The 15970-nt window shown below is 35.8% G+C and overlaps 1 protein-coding gene across 1 annotated transcript in view; it reads right to left on the bottom strand.

Annotated features, from left to right (window-relative positions):
• Myo81F (Myosin 81F) overlaps positions 1 to 15970 on the bottom strand; it is a 530639-nt gene that overhangs the window by 454115 nt on the left and 60554 nt on the right. The window contains exon 3 of the mRNA XM_070285196.1: positions 2314 to 2376. Coding sequence (XP_070141297.1) covers positions 2314 to 2376 — 63 coding nt within the window. The remainder of the gene's footprint in view (positions 1 to 2313; positions 2377 to 15970) is intronic.

Below are 15970 nucleotides of genomic sequence, written 5' to 3'. Positions count from 1 at the left end.
GCTTCTAGAATTATCTCCTGTGAGGTGATAAGCGTTTTCAGGGCTGGAGAGAGGTTCAATTCTAAATACATAGGCATTGGCAAACTCCTACACAAAAATAAGGTCTAAGACTTTATCTCCAGAGTTCCTTATTTTATTTAATTGTCCCAAATAATGGACGATAGCAGTAGGAACAAGAACATTTAAGTCATGCGAGGGCATCTATGATATGGAAGGCAGGTTGAAATCGCCTATAACAATGAGGTAGTCATTAACACCAAGGGTCGAGTGAATATTGTGAAATAGCGATAAAAGCAGTAAATATATGTTAGTGTCAGTTCGGGGTAAAGTACGATCATGAGACATAAACAAAATAATCATTAACATGAATACGAACCGCAACAAAGTCTAAATTTCAGAGGCGCCTGGATTGAGGCGGGAAACAAAAATCTGCATTTTTGGAGCAACGCCAGCTAAAGGCACTGGTCAACGTTGGGCATCTCCAGAACTTCGGAACGCCGAAGTTTGTATACCCTTGTAGTTAACAATTAAATCATGAAGAATCGATCCATCCTAGTCAAATGAATCGAAAAATATAACAGGAAATATATAAAAGTTGTATATTTATACAAAGCATATAATAATTTAGTTTTCATAAAATTTAAAAAAAAGAATAAAGTTTAATCGAATAAAAAAACTATATTTTAGATTTAAAATATCTAATATAATAAACATTCAGGCCTGCTCCGGTAATCAAAGAGGACAAATTTTTCGTTTTCGATTTGTAAAACGGGCACCTTTGTCTGGTCGGAATAAAAAGTAAATATATTTTTAGTCGATCTAGCCATGTCCGTCTGTCCGTCTGTCTGTCTATCCGTCTGTCTGTTTCTACGCAAACTAGTCCCTCAGTTTTAAAGCTATCTGAATGAAACTTTGCATATAGTCTTCTATAAACTCTCACTGCTATATATGTCGGAACGGGTCGGATCGGACGACTATATAATATAGCTGCCATACAAATGTTCGATAAATTTTTAGAAAAATAATTATAACTTTGTTGTTTTTCAACATTTTTGCATAATTTTAGATATGAACATTTTATATTATTTCAGAATTTTGGTAAAAATTTTATGAAATTCGGACGACTATATGATATAGCTGCCATAGGAACGATCGGGAAATTATTAGGAACAAAATTATTGCTTCCTTGTTTTTCAATGTTTTTTCGTCTACTCCGGGATATAAGCTTATATTATTATTCTAGAATTTTGGTATAAATTTCGTAAAAATCGGACAAATATATCAAAAAATTATTGCTTCCTTGTTTTTCAATGTTTTTTCATCTACTCCGGGATATAAGCTTATATTATTATTCTAGAATTTTGGTATAAATTTCATAAAAATCGGACAAATATATCATAAAGCTGCCATATAAACGATCAGTAGATATAGAGAAAATGTAAAGCTGGGAATGCAAAACTGTAACTTTCAAACTATAAACATAATAAGTATAGGTAAAATGTAATGAAATAATATCTGCAAGGGTATACAAACTTCGGCGTGCCGAAGTTAGCTTTCTTTCTTGTTTTTATATGAAATCACATCTTATTTACTAAAGGAAAAAATTTGATTAATTGAGATCAAGATCATTTTGGCACGTAGTTATTTTATAAAAGATGGATTTCTGACACCAACTCAGATTTTACCATTTTTATTTTTCACGTGCTCAACAAAAAATTTCGATTTGGCGAGGGGTCGATAATTCCATCGAGAACAGTTATCGCCAAAGCTGCCATACTGTTGGCGAAACGAAATGTCCAGGTAAAAATACATAAAATATAAAAAAATATATTAATAACTTTAAAGGAGGGCCAAAAATGTTGTTGCTATTTAATTTAATTACTTAAATGGTCAAAATTGACCAAAAATGTAATTGAGACCACCGGAATTAAAACTGTGAACCATATGTGAGCATCTTAGATGTCTAGGTTTTCTTAACTCTAGCATTTTTGTCTTTTCCTGACTTCGAAATAAGCAATTGCAAATATATAAGGCATTTCTTTACATCGTTTGCTTTTTACCAAAAAACAAGTCAGCTGTTTGTCTTTAATTAGTAGGGCTACATAGCAAATATATAGCATATATAGTTGTACATTGCTGTATCATATTAATAATTAGATACAAATATATAATCGTATCCTGCTATATTTTGGGTATTAAGTCCTAATGATTAAAAAAAAGTTAAGTCTTGGCTTTTGTTTGAAAGCCTCATATTTACTTTTCACAGTAAATAAAAATCTCTTGATGTAAAGAAGAATCAAAACAAACACTTACCTTATTAAATATATTAACGGTTTTATATGGGTTAACAGCTATAAGTATCGAACCAGTATAAGTCTGTGATCTCGTTTCATTAAAAGCCAAACAAATTATTTAAAACTTATTTTTTCTTAATACTAAAAATATTAAAATTTAAAAGACATAAAATTAAACGCCGCAGTCATTAAGCGCAATAGTATCATGCACAAGCCCTATTTTGCATATTTTTTAAAGCCCAGATTCCACTTCGAAAATATTTTTGTTTACTGATACTAACAGGAAAGACAGGATAGGACGTACGTTATTTTTCGAATTCTGATTTATGACACTGGTAGTGGTAGTTGGCAGCATCCCGTCAGGACACCTCCTGTAAGTCAAATCCATTTAAGTCTTGAGGGGTTACTGTAAATGTTTATTGTTTTAGTAATCCTAAAAATTTATTTTTTTTTAGATATATTACTCCCCAGCGTCCATACGACACACTCCTAAACTGCTATTCCCGAACCTGGCCCTCGATTAGCTGAACTTCGCTGAAGCACGTTTTGCACTTTTTCCAGAACTTTCTGCATTGCCGTGATGCTCCTTTGCAGCGCAGTCGCAGCGACGAATCGTAGGGCGCTAGCGGTCTTTATTTGCTGCGAAGGTCTTCCAGCCGGTGCTCAGTTGCTCTCCTCTGCCGCGAGGATCAAGTCGTCATGCCAACTATTACAAAGAGACGAGTGTTCTTGAACGTATCCATTCAGTAATGGATCTTGGAGTTCTATTTACACACAACTTGAGCTCCACCGATCACTTCGGAATAATTGTTTATTAAGCTAAAGACGTTTTTGCCTTTGTTAAACGGTGGTGTAAGGAATTTGATGAAACCTTCACCACACCTATACCTTTTCTCGAATATTGTTCCCTCAATATGCAAAGTATAAACCTTTATAGAATCGGTACTGAAACAATTCCTTTTGGTTGCTCTTCGGGGCCTAGACCGGAACCCCCTTTGTCTCACCATTTAGGTCGATAGACTACGCTTTTTGGACCTGCCCTCTTTTAAAGATCGTCTGACTCGTCAAAGCGTGATGATTATTCTCAAACTACAGTACTACTTTTGTTATTAAAAGAACAACCAAAACCTCAATTAAAACTATCTCACCTTTCATCATCGAAAAATCCGTGGATTTTGCCTGCGGAAGAAGAGTTGATTCCGTGAAAAAAACTTAGAGACGGCAGACTTTTGATACAAATAAAAAACAGACATGGATATAACAGTAACCGAACACAAGACACTAAATTTTTCAAAAGGCGTTATCTACTGACCTTGAAAATATAGACGAAGAAACAATTCTCCGAGAATTAAACCCGCAGAAAGTAATTGAAGTCCAAAAATTATGAAGAGAGAAAACACCAACAACCACAGCAACACCAACAACAACAACCCCAAAACAAAAAACCGGACTTATAATAAATACATTTGAAACTCATTAAATCCCTGAAATACTGCGAGTTGGCTACGAAACTGTTCGCGTACGCAACTACATCCCTCTCTCAATGCGTTGTAGAAAGTGCCTCCGTTTCAGACACCCGGCACATATATGCAAGAGCACAGAGAAATGTTTAAATTGCTCAGAGGAAAAACAACACACCAACGAAGGAGAACTCTGCAAAAACGAAAAAAAAAGTCTAAATTGCGTTAACAATCCCGAACTTGAGTCTCAACACAGCCGTTTGGACCGCAAATACCTCATTTTCCGTAAACAACTACTTACTGCCATAAAGACCAACGAAAAGGTCGACCATAAAACTGCTCTGGCGAACGTATTCAAAACAAGCACCCGATCTCCAAATACTCATACATCAACATCTTTAAATGCACAAACTACACCCATATCCTGCGATCACAACGAATCAAACAGAGCTACAACCTTAACTGCACCAATCAAAAGAACACTGGCATCGAAAGAAATTCTGCAAAACCCCAACCAAGACGACACAATACGAATCACAACTCACACAGGACCTTAAACTAAAAATGTTCCCTAAAGATAACTCAAACCCTCTCTCTACTAACTTCAAACGAGAAAAAAAGCGAAATCTTCCAAAAAAAACAAACGTACCAATAAAAGAACATTCAAGGATATACAAATAATTATAATAAACTCCTAATCCTGATTAAAAAATAATCTCCATATATCAGTATACTACACATAACACATATGCAATACACTAACAATATACCAACTCCATACTACTAACAAACAGCCACCAACAGATTTCGCTATTAGTACACAAGTCAATTCAATATTCCATAGTTAACATTACATTGCTCCAAACAGATCTGTCACAAACCAAAAGCTTGAAGACATTTTGCACAAAAATGGGGTGTTTGATAACACTCTCACTAATAGTAGGAGACTTTAACGGGTGGCACCCTGCCTGGGGTTCCCCGAAAACAAATTTTCGAGGAAAAACAATACACCAATTCATTAACAATACACAGCTAATCTTACTAAACGACAAATCTTCCACACACTTTTCAGCACACAATACACACATACATATCGACCTTTTACTTTGCTCAGCAACACTAGCCCCACACGCCAAATGGGAAATTTAAAAAACAACAACAGATACTCTCGAAATAGCCAACTCCTTTTCCCAACACATCTCAGAGCTGTCAAACGATTCAAACTTCTCAGACGAATTCCGAAATAACAAATATAAAATTAACATAGCCAATTACACACCCTCCTCAACAGCCAAAACTATCGAGGAAAACATAACTCACCTTGAACTGATTGCAGCACTACAAACTCTTAAAGGATCTACTCCAGGATTAAATAGAATCTCTTACGAAACAGCTTCCTTGCCACGAAGAACAGAATAAAAAACCTCTTCAACCAAATTTTCGACAGCCACATAACTCAAGCCTACAAAATAAGCCTAGTTATACTGATTCTCAAGCCAAAAACTGACAAAACAAATATCTCATCATACAGACCCATTTCCCTCAACTGCTGTTTAGCAAAAACATTAGACAAAATCATAGCAAAAAGACTGGTGGTTTTGACCCACAACAAACTTCTAAATGCAAACCAATTCGGCTTTAAAAAAGGCAAATCGACTTCGGATAGTCTACTATACGTAGACCATCTTATAACGAAGTCGAAAAGACACACCTCCCTCGTCACTCTTGACTTTTCAAGAGCCTTTGATCGAGTAGGTGTGCACACCATAATCGATCAACTCCAGGAATAGAAAAGAGGCCCAAAAAACATAAATTACGTCAAAACATTTCATGCTCAAAAGGAAAATAATTGTCCGAGTAGGTCCGCACATGTCCAATTCACTTCCATTATCCTACTGGATAACTTCCCACAAGGATCTCTCTCAGTAATTGACGACATAACAAACACTAACAACAACAACAACTTTTATTCTAACAAAATCAGATCACTTCTAACAAAACTCGCCCCAAAAATCAAAATATTGTGGATCCCTGGTCATGTAGGCATAACAGACAACGAGCTAGCCGACCACACCGCAAAATCAACGAGCAATATGCCCCTTTTTTACACCCCAAACAATAATTTAAAAGACATTAACAGACACTTAAAACTAGAATTTCTCACAAAAAACATACTAAACATAAAACTTTGTAATCAATGGTATAAAACCATTAACAAAGACAGTTCAAACATCAACAAATATTGTAGATCCTTTCATCTCATATCAAGCAGACGATCAAATTAAAAAAAACATTCAAACGAGCACTACTTTAATCAAAACCAAATCTCACTTTGCCCTATTAAGCTCATGCCCATCACTCCTCCCCACAAAACTATCCATTTACAAAAACACAAACTGAATAAACCTCCTCAGCGAACTCAACCCAGATAATTTGGAAAAAAACTTAATGTTCTTAAGCGCTTTAAATCTATACCACAAAATATAAAACATATCCAAAATGTACATACATAAAAATTACCGAATAACCCAGCAGACTAAGAGCGGTCTCAGTGCGGATGGATCCGAAACCCAAAAACGGACGCGCAAACGGATAAAAAGCAAAACTGTGGCGTTCCTCGTGAATGTGCCGAAAACGTATTTCTAACGGACACTGAAACGTACTGTGGGCGGCCAAATAGCGGACTTAAGGGGGATATACATGTAAACCAAAATGTTTTTTTGGCAAATTTTTTTTTTGTTTAAAAAATAGTTTATTACTTAAAGAATATACTGTGTAAGTTTCATCATCGAATTCCAACTTTAAGTGCATCAAATTAAGTATGCAAGCAAAGTATACAAGTGTTAATGTGGGCGCATCAAAAACTTTAAACGTCTTTTTCACAGCTTTAAATTTGTGCATTTTTACCTATGCTATGGACACGATTCACAAAAAACTACTTAACATATCAGAGTGAATCAAATTTTATTATGATCAGTATGAAATTATCTTCTATTTGAACCTAAATGGTTGTTATAAAACTGAGTATTACTATTTTTAAGAGGGTGGGAAGTGAAAACTGATCACCTGAAAATGGCATTTTTTCCTTAAAATCTAAATTTAATTTTTTTGTCTTGATTTCTTTTTGGTTTTTTAGGTTCAAATAGAAGATACAGGTGTAATAAATACAAAAAAATTTAGTTTACGGATTTTGGACAGGAATTACGAGCTCTATCGTGTCCATAGCACGGCAACTCAAAGCTCGAGGCCATTTTGTAAAATATTGTTTATAACTATATTTTTTTATCATCTCTGATTCTACTTTTAACTATATCCAAAGTTTCACGACGATTGCTTGACTATTTCTTATAAAAAAAAAATTCACGAAAAATGACCAAATTTTGACCACTTACATGTATATCCCCCCTTAACGCAATAATTGTCGAAACCTGGTCCGAAAACGGATACTGAAACGCGAGAACACTGGGACTCGTGCAAATGTCGCAAATGTCCCGCTAACGGACACTAAAACGCACCGCACGCGTTAAAAATCTTGTCGTCAGCGAAATTTCTAGAAATCGGTGAACGGTTCTTCTCCTTCCTTCTATTGTCGCTTTTCTGTTTTTTTTCTATTGCGCTGCAAATGAGCGAGAGGCAAATACTAAATGGAGGGAGAGAAGTTATTATTGCATCATCTTTCAACTCTTTTCCTTTTGACCGGCGAGTTGTGCGGACGTGAATGAACAGTTTTTTACAAGACGCATGTGCTTTCAACGGTTAAATTGATTAATATGTACTATTCTTACAAATATTGACTAAATTTATATTTATTTATTTAAATTTATTCGGCAATGCTGGCGAGACTTAATTTCCAACGAAGTGGCGCGCCAATGCTCCTGGCGTGGGACAGAGTCCAAAATGTGCATTAGAGAGATGCTTATAACGTCATCCGTCAAAGGTATGTATATTTTTCGTATATTTATTTTACTTATAATAATTTATATTTTTACAGCCGCTTTTATGAACAAATTTGCGTTGGAGGACGCAGATTTCGATAGAGTGACACAAAAATCCGTATGCGCAGGACGGTCTATATTAGTACTAAGTATTATTAGTTTTAAAGGGTTATATACAGTTGTGATAGTCGAAAAAATCGATTTTTTTTATTGCATATTCTTAAAGTATATACTGTTGAGAATACTCTGTAAAAATTTTGATAAAAAAAAAAATGGCGACGATTTTAACAAAAAATGTCCTTTTAAAGGGGTAAAATTTTCCGTTTTAATGCTCTAAAAAAGGAAGTTTTCAAAAAAATTAAAAATCCTTCGTTCACGGACTAGTTTTTGAGATAATAAATAAGTGGTCAAAATTTGGTGTTGATCGGATTAATAGTTTTTTAGTAATCGTGTCCACCGCAAAGGTAATTTCGAAAAAAACGATTCTGAGATAATCGCGTTTAAAGTTTCAAGTTTGTTCTGGCCGACGTGCAGGTCGTGCGCTATAAATAGCTACAACTTCGGTTCTAATGCTCCGATCGTTATGAATTTTTGTGAGAGTATTCTCAACAGTATATACTTTAAGAATATGCAATAAACAAAAATCGATTTTTTCGACTATCACAACTGTATATAACCCCTTAAGAAAAAAACAAAAAAAGAAATCTTAAGTAAAATGTTTATTTTTTACGTTAAGTAATGATAAACATATTTACATTAAAAAAAAAAAACGAAATTCTAAAACAAAAATTGGATTTGGAAGTAGATATTAAAAATGTATCTGAAACGTATCGTCAAAAGACCGCAAACGGTACTTGTTCGGGTATCGTCAAGGGTCTTCAAACAGTTCTTTTTCAGGCATCGCCACAGGTCCGCAAGCGGTAATTTTTCAAGTTCCGAAAATGATAGCTTTTGCTGCCACAAACCGCAGGACAGGTAATTTACTGTCTTATCGTTCTTGAGCCTAAAATCGGACGTTTTGTCCGCCTGAGATCCGCAAAACTTCAGTTTTTAATATTTTTTACGAAGTTTTTGTCTGCTGGGCAGTTCCTTCAAGGCCATAAGCTGTGGATTTTTGTACAACAAATTTTAAAGCACATGATTCTTTACGCGTTTTATGTTGGCTTTACAAAGACCTTTACTTTTTGTTGTATGTTGAAATATCCTTAGACTTTAATGTACAAAATATCTTAAGATACCTATCCTTGCCTCTGCCCATCTGATGTGAGTCGGAGCCTATATTAAAAAACACTCCTTATCCGATCAAAAGTAAGGGTATGATTTTACAATGGCAGATATTTTCTATTTGGTAATTAAAATGTTTTATATTATTGCCTATCTTTAGAAAACTTGGGTCCGTGCCGAGGATCGAAAATGTGACCTTCCGTCAAATCAATACTAACTAACCCAACATGATATACATAAAAGATATATATGTATACATAGAATACAATAATTCAAAAACAATATTTTTTGATCGTCTAAAACAAGATAGGAGGCAAACTTCGGCACGAAGAATTTTGTATACCCTTGCATTTTCGAATTGGATCATTAAGAATCGATCCATTCTATATAAAAGTTTTATATTTATACATAAGATAATAATATAGTTTTGATAAAATTAAAAAAAAAAAGTTAATTCCTTCTCATAACTATATTTTAGATTTGAACAAGAAAGGAACATAATTTCGGCACGCCGAAGTTCGTATACCCTTATAGATTGGTTTTGATATTTATATTATAAATTATAATGCTGAAAACACACACAAAACAGAGTTTCATTACATTTTATCTATACTTATTTTGTTTACAGTTTTACATTTCCAGCTTTAAATCGATCGTTTCTAATAGAAACTTTCTATGGGCTATATGGAAGAGAGCGGTCGTGTTTTACAGTGCTCCAAACTTATTTGTAGCAGCGAATTAGTATAAAAATAAATAATTTTAATGTGCTAATCGTGACATAAACTATTCCGGCTTAAAATTTAATCTGCAACTGCATTCCAAAACAAAAGTGTGCTTTATTGCCAAATAAAATAACGGCAGTAAGCAACGTTGTGCCTGTGTTTTTATTTTTTTTTTTTTGGGGTAAAAAAAAGTAATGAAGTTTTTATGAAGTTTTTTTTAAAATGCTTTTCATGTTTTGTCTGATATGTTATGTCAAGACCCGGTCAGGGAGGTCTTGAGGGTGGTGACGTTTGAGTCTTCTTCTAACTCGTGTTCTATCTTCAGAGGTGTCTAAGCTTCTTGCCAGACTATTAGGGTGATTGTTTAGTTTTTCCATGTACTTAGTTGAAATAGTGTGAAGTTTGTCGCCAAGTTTGGGCACCTTCATGTCTCGTTCTATGTATCTAGTTCGCATGTACCAAGGAGCCCCAGAGATCCTCCTTAACGTTTTTGCTTGAAGAATTCGAATCTTGTTCAAATGACAAATGAATGCAGCAATTCCGTAGACTTGAAGGCCGTAAAACAGGGAGGGGGCTAGAATTGACTTATATATCATGACCTTGGAGTAAAGCGATAGTTTGTTGCAGGGTGCAAGGAGCCATGCCAGCCGGGAAACCTTAGACTTAAAAGCATGCTGAATATTCGAAGCATGCCTGCCGAATGTAAGTTTTCGGTCCAGGGTAACGCCAAGGTATTTTAGGCTCTATGGTGGCCAATGACTCTACCATTAAGACTGACCCCAGGACAGCTAGCTGCACGGTTGGGGAAAGTCACATTCGCGCATTTGTCAGCATTGATGCGCACATTCCAATTCTCAGCCCATTCCTGAAAAGCTTCCAGATATTCTTGCAAATCTGTATGTGTGTGCAAGTCTCCAACAGCAAAGTAGCTGCAAAGTCTTTTATTGTTTGCTGCCCTCACTACTATACACTAAACACACTACTCCAATACACCAAAAACCTAACACTGCAAAAACTTCAGACACTTACAAAAATATGTCGTCAACGTCCAACAAACCCCTGCGGAAAGACACTGGAGCCGCTGAGCGTCTCTCCGATCCCCCCTCACCGCAGTTGCAGGAGCTCATCAAGATACGAAGCAGACCGAAGCAATTGCTGGTCTAGTGACTGAAGCTGATTTGCGCATCCTCAGTACCCTCTCGGAACGTTTGGATTCCATAGCGGGTGAGGTAAAGAACGGGCGTGCGGGTCTCCAACCTGGAGCGGGAGGTAGCTGATCTACGCTCGCAACGGGAACAGCTGTGTGCGCGTGTAGAACACCTTCACCGGGAGATCACGGATATGCGTGCAATGAGAGAGAGAGTGTGCACTGTAGAGGCTAAGCTGGCTGCTCAAAATTTATCCAACAATGTGTTTGATTTACGCATGCATGGCGTGACCTACTCCTCCGCCTCGAGTTCGGGACATTTTCCGGGCCCGTAAGTCGCAGAAAACTAATGTGGACATCATCCGGTCATCATCATAAAAATGGAAAACGCGCGTGTGAAAGTCATGCTGCTATCACAACTTAGCTTAAAGTTTGTGGGTCTTGATTCTGATGAGCCAATTTACATAAACGAGCAACTTCAGAGAGGCAATGAGGCCAAAACAGCACAAGGTCTTAAATGCCGTATTTACTCTCCGTGGACTTGTCCATGTCAAGTCCAAGTCCATGCAAAGGGAGTGAGAGTGTACATTGCATTGAACATATGGATGAGCTTTTGAGATTAGCTGATAATGACAATGGATCTCTTTCTGCTCTTACTCTCTCCTCTTCGTCCGCTCTTCAGCCGAATGGGTGCCTTGATGACCAGTCTGCTGTTTCGGAGATCTTTCGCTCTTAAATTTAGCTACTTATGTTATGTCAGCTTAGTTTCTAACATTTATTTAAAAATAGGTAATTGTCTTCATAATTTATGTCTTTATTGTTAATTTTTCTATGTATTTTTTAAAACGATTTGCGATTCTATAATTTTATTACTATATCAGTGACGGATAATATGGGGGTCTCTACGACGGGTAGCATGATTTGAGTTTTATCTAATTATAAAAGGGGTATAAAAGTCGTTCATATAAATGCACAGTTCAGGTTTCTTTTTGTCCAGTCTAATGTTGATGTTATCTGTGTATCTGATTGATTGATTGATTGTGAGGGTTTTATTTTGTTTCGTTCAGACCGTGTTGGTCATGCTGGTGGCGTCGCTATATATGTTAAGCGTACCTTTAACTGTAGGGTCAAATGTAGGCAACCAACTGACAGCAAAATTGAATATATTTTTTTAGAAGTAGCCAATAAATTTCTCTGCAATAAAGTGCTAATTGGGTGCATACATCTTCCAAATCGCACAATAGACTTTGATCCCCTTATGAACACTATTAGCGAATTATAAGCTTCATATGATGACGTTATCCTAGCTGGAGACTTGAATAGTAACATTGTAAGCGAAAGTCACTTATTAGATAGCTTTGAAGTGTTGGAGCTGTATGCCAATAAAATTACGCCTACACATTTTAGCAACAACTGTGCTCTTCTTGACCTTTTTTTCATTACTGACCCTAGAAAGATATTACTATATGACCAGGTCTCCGTACCAGTTTTCTCCAGACATGACCTAATTTTTATAACTTGTGATATAGCTTTGGACGATACTGAAGAATCTTTTAGCTATAGAGACTTTAAGAATATTAATTATATAGACCTTCATCTTCAATGTGATTGGTGTCCCATATATCAATGTCTCAATTGAATTTTTTAAACAATAATTTAGGCTATATATTTAATAATTGCGTACCATTCAAGACTAGGGTGACTAAATCGGGGCAAAATCCTTGGTTTAACAACGAAATAAAAAAAAAACGTATTAATCAGAGGTATGTCGCCTATTTTAAGTGGAAGCGATACAACCCCCATAATTTTAGTATGCAGTACAAAGAAGGAAGATCGCTTGTCACCAAAAATATTAGGGCTGCTAAATGTAAGCACTTCAGGTCCAATTTCAACACTCAGCTTACTGGTAAACAAAATTGGCGAGAATTAAGTAAAGTAGGAATAGGGAGAGTTAAGCAGAGCGTTGATCGCAACGACGATGTTGAAGAATTGTGTCGATCTTTCTCACAAATTGATGTGCCTGAAGCTACATCTAACCAGTACTTTAATAATATAATTCACTGTGATAATAGTTTTAGCTTTGTGTGTGTTGATCAATGAGATGTCTTGGAGAGCATCCTCAAGAAAAAGTCAAATGCGGAAGGCTTGGACAATGTCAATCCTAAATTTATCAAAATAATGTTGCCCTTACTTCTCCCACATATTACACATATTTACAATTCTGCAATTACTACCTCCACATTCCCATCATCTTGGAAAATAGCTAAAATAATCCCATTGCTAAAACCGAATGAAGATTATACGCCAATTTCAATCCTTCCGTTTCTAGCCAAAGTGCTTGAAGACTTAATGTCCCAACAAATTCAGAAGTTCCTTGAAAGAAATGCGTTACTTTCACCAAAGCAGTCGGGTTTTCGGAAAAAGATAAGTTGCGTAAGTGCCATAACAAATATCGTGGACACTCGACAAAAACTTTACAATAACTGTGTGACTTTTTTGACCCTTCTTGACGATAGTAAAGCATTTGACTCTGTCAATCACCATATTTTAAGTGCCAAACTAAAAAACCACTTTAATTTTTCATGTACTGCAGTTCGATTTATAGAATCCCATCTTTGTGAAAGGCTTCAAGCAGTGGTTGTAGGTGCTAGGACTTTCAACTTCTGCCAACTCACACGTGGTGTTCCTCAAGGATCAGTCTTGGGTCCATTGTGGTTTTCTATGTATGCAATAGTTTGCCTAGTCTTTTGTCTGATTGTGAAGTTCATTTGTATGCAGACGATGTGCAAATATATGTTAGCAGTCCCATTATGCAGTTAAATGTTTGTGTTAGTGTAAGTAATAATATGCTTAATGTAATTCATAAGTGAGCAAGAGGTAATGGCTTGTGTATAAATCCTAGTAAATCAAAGTGCATAGTAATTGCCAAAAAACCGATCGATACAACGAACATTCCAAATCTAGCTATCAATGGCACGCTGATTCAATTTGAGCAGAGTGCAGTAAACTTAGGATTTACATTAAGTAACACACTTAGCTGGAGCAAACATATATCCAAAGCTACAGGGCGAACATACGGTATGCTGAGGCATCTGTCATATTCCAAGACAATCCTCCCGATACAAATAAGGCTTTTAGTAGCCAAGGTAATTCTAGTACCAACTATGTTCTATGGAGTGGAAGTATTTGGACACTGCGACACACGCGATATGCACAAGCTGGCTGTAGCCTTGAACTCAATTGTCCGTTATGTGTTTAATCTAAAACGACTTGACCATGTATCACACTTGACTAATAAAATTCTTGACCTAAACTTGACTTCGTGGATTTGCTATAGGACTCTATTATATTTCCACAAAATTGTGATATCCCAAGAACCAACATACTTGTTTGACAAACTCATATCTGCTACCTCAACTAGAACGAATAATTATATATGCCCAAATATTTTTTTTTTATTTTTTTTATTTTTATACTCTTGCAGGGTATTATAATTTCAGTCAGAAGTTTGCAACGCAGTGAAGGAGACGTTTCCGACCCCATAAAGTATATATATTCTTGATCAGCATCAACAGCCGAGTCGATCTAGCCATGTCCGTCTGTCCGTCTGTCCGTCTGTCCGTCCGTCTGTCCGTCTATCTGTCTGTCCGTCCGTCTGTCCGTTTCTACGCAAACTAGTCCCTCAGTTTTAAAGCTATCTGAATGAAACTTTGCATATAGTCTTCTATATACTCTCACTGCTATATATGTCGGAACGGGCCGGATCGGACGACTATATCATATAGCTGCCATACAAATGTTCGATAAATTTTCAGAAAAAAAATTATAACTTAGGTGTTTTTCAATATTTTTGCATCCTTTTTGAGATTTAGCCATTTTATATTATTCCAGAATTTTGGTAAAAATTTTATGAAAATCGGACCACTATATTTTATAGCTGCCATAGGAACGATCAGGAAATGGGAAAAAAGTATAACTTCGTTGTTTTTCAACGTATTTTCATATACTCTGAGATATAAGCTTTTTTTATTATTTCAGAATTTTGGTAAAAATTTTATGAAAATCGGACGACTATATCTTATAGCTGCTATAGGAACGATAGGGAAAGTAATAGAAAAAATTATAACTTCATTGTTTTTCAATGTATTTTCATCTTCTTTGAGACATGAGCTTTTGGTATTATTTTAGAATTTTGGTAACAATATTATGGAAATCGGACAACTATATCATATAGCTGCCATAGAAGCGATCCGTAGATGTAGACAAAATCTAAGGCTGAGAATGTAAAACTGTAACTGTCAAACTGTAAACATAATAAATATAGAAAAAATGTTATGAAACTCCGTTTAGTGTCTGTTTTCGGCATTATAATTTATAATATAAATATCAAAACCAATCTGCAAGGGTATACAAACTTCGGCGTGCCGAAGTTAGCTTCCTTTCTTGTTTTTTTTTTATTTTATTTTTTTTTATTATTTTTTTTTTTTTTTATTGTCCATATAATTCGATGTGCTTGAATAGGTAATTTTTTACTATCGCTATCCGTCTGTGGAACAATCTGCAATCAGATTTAAATCCCAAATCAAAGAAATTTTAAAGTAAAATGCAAAGTAAAATAAAATAAAACAATTCATAACCAGAAGAAATGTAGTAATACGTAATACTTGTATATGTCGGAGATATCCGTTATTTAATTTAACCGTAGTCGAGCCAGCGAGTTCTGTTCGCCTGCGCAGTCAAATCGAATCTGTCATCACGCCACTTTTCCTGTGGCCCTTTCACCTTTTCTTACTTTTCACTCAGATGTCATTCCTAGACAATCTCAAGCTGTCTCTCTCATTCTCTCCTATTGTTGCGACAGACGAACAGACCTCACTCAGTAACACTCCTGTTACCGACTCAACTGTCATTGCGCCTGCGCGCCAGCGACACCTACAGGCTACCAATACCTGAGCATGCCGAATAGTTCTGTTGCCATAGCAACAAGCTTTCCAAATTTGCACTTAGCAACCAACTCGCCGACACGGCCATCCTGACAATTCACGCGTCCTCGCGTGACGTGTCTTCTAATAGCTCTAAACATAACTGTCATTTTCATTTATCATTCTCTCTTTTTTCTCTCTTTGGTCTCAACTTAACATTTCATTTTATCTGTTTTATTCATGTCAAATAAGCTTTACTTTTATTT

This window comes from Drosophila kikkawai, chromosome 3L (assembly GCF_030179895.1).
Source record: "Drosophila kikkawai strain 14028-0561.14 chromosome 3L, DkikHiC1v2, whole genome shotgun sequence".
Classification (NCBI taxonomy): Eukaryota; Metazoa; Arthropoda; class Insecta; order Diptera; family Drosophilidae; genus Drosophila; species Drosophila kikkawai.
This window is presented reverse-complemented; position numbering and strand designations above follow the sequence as displayed.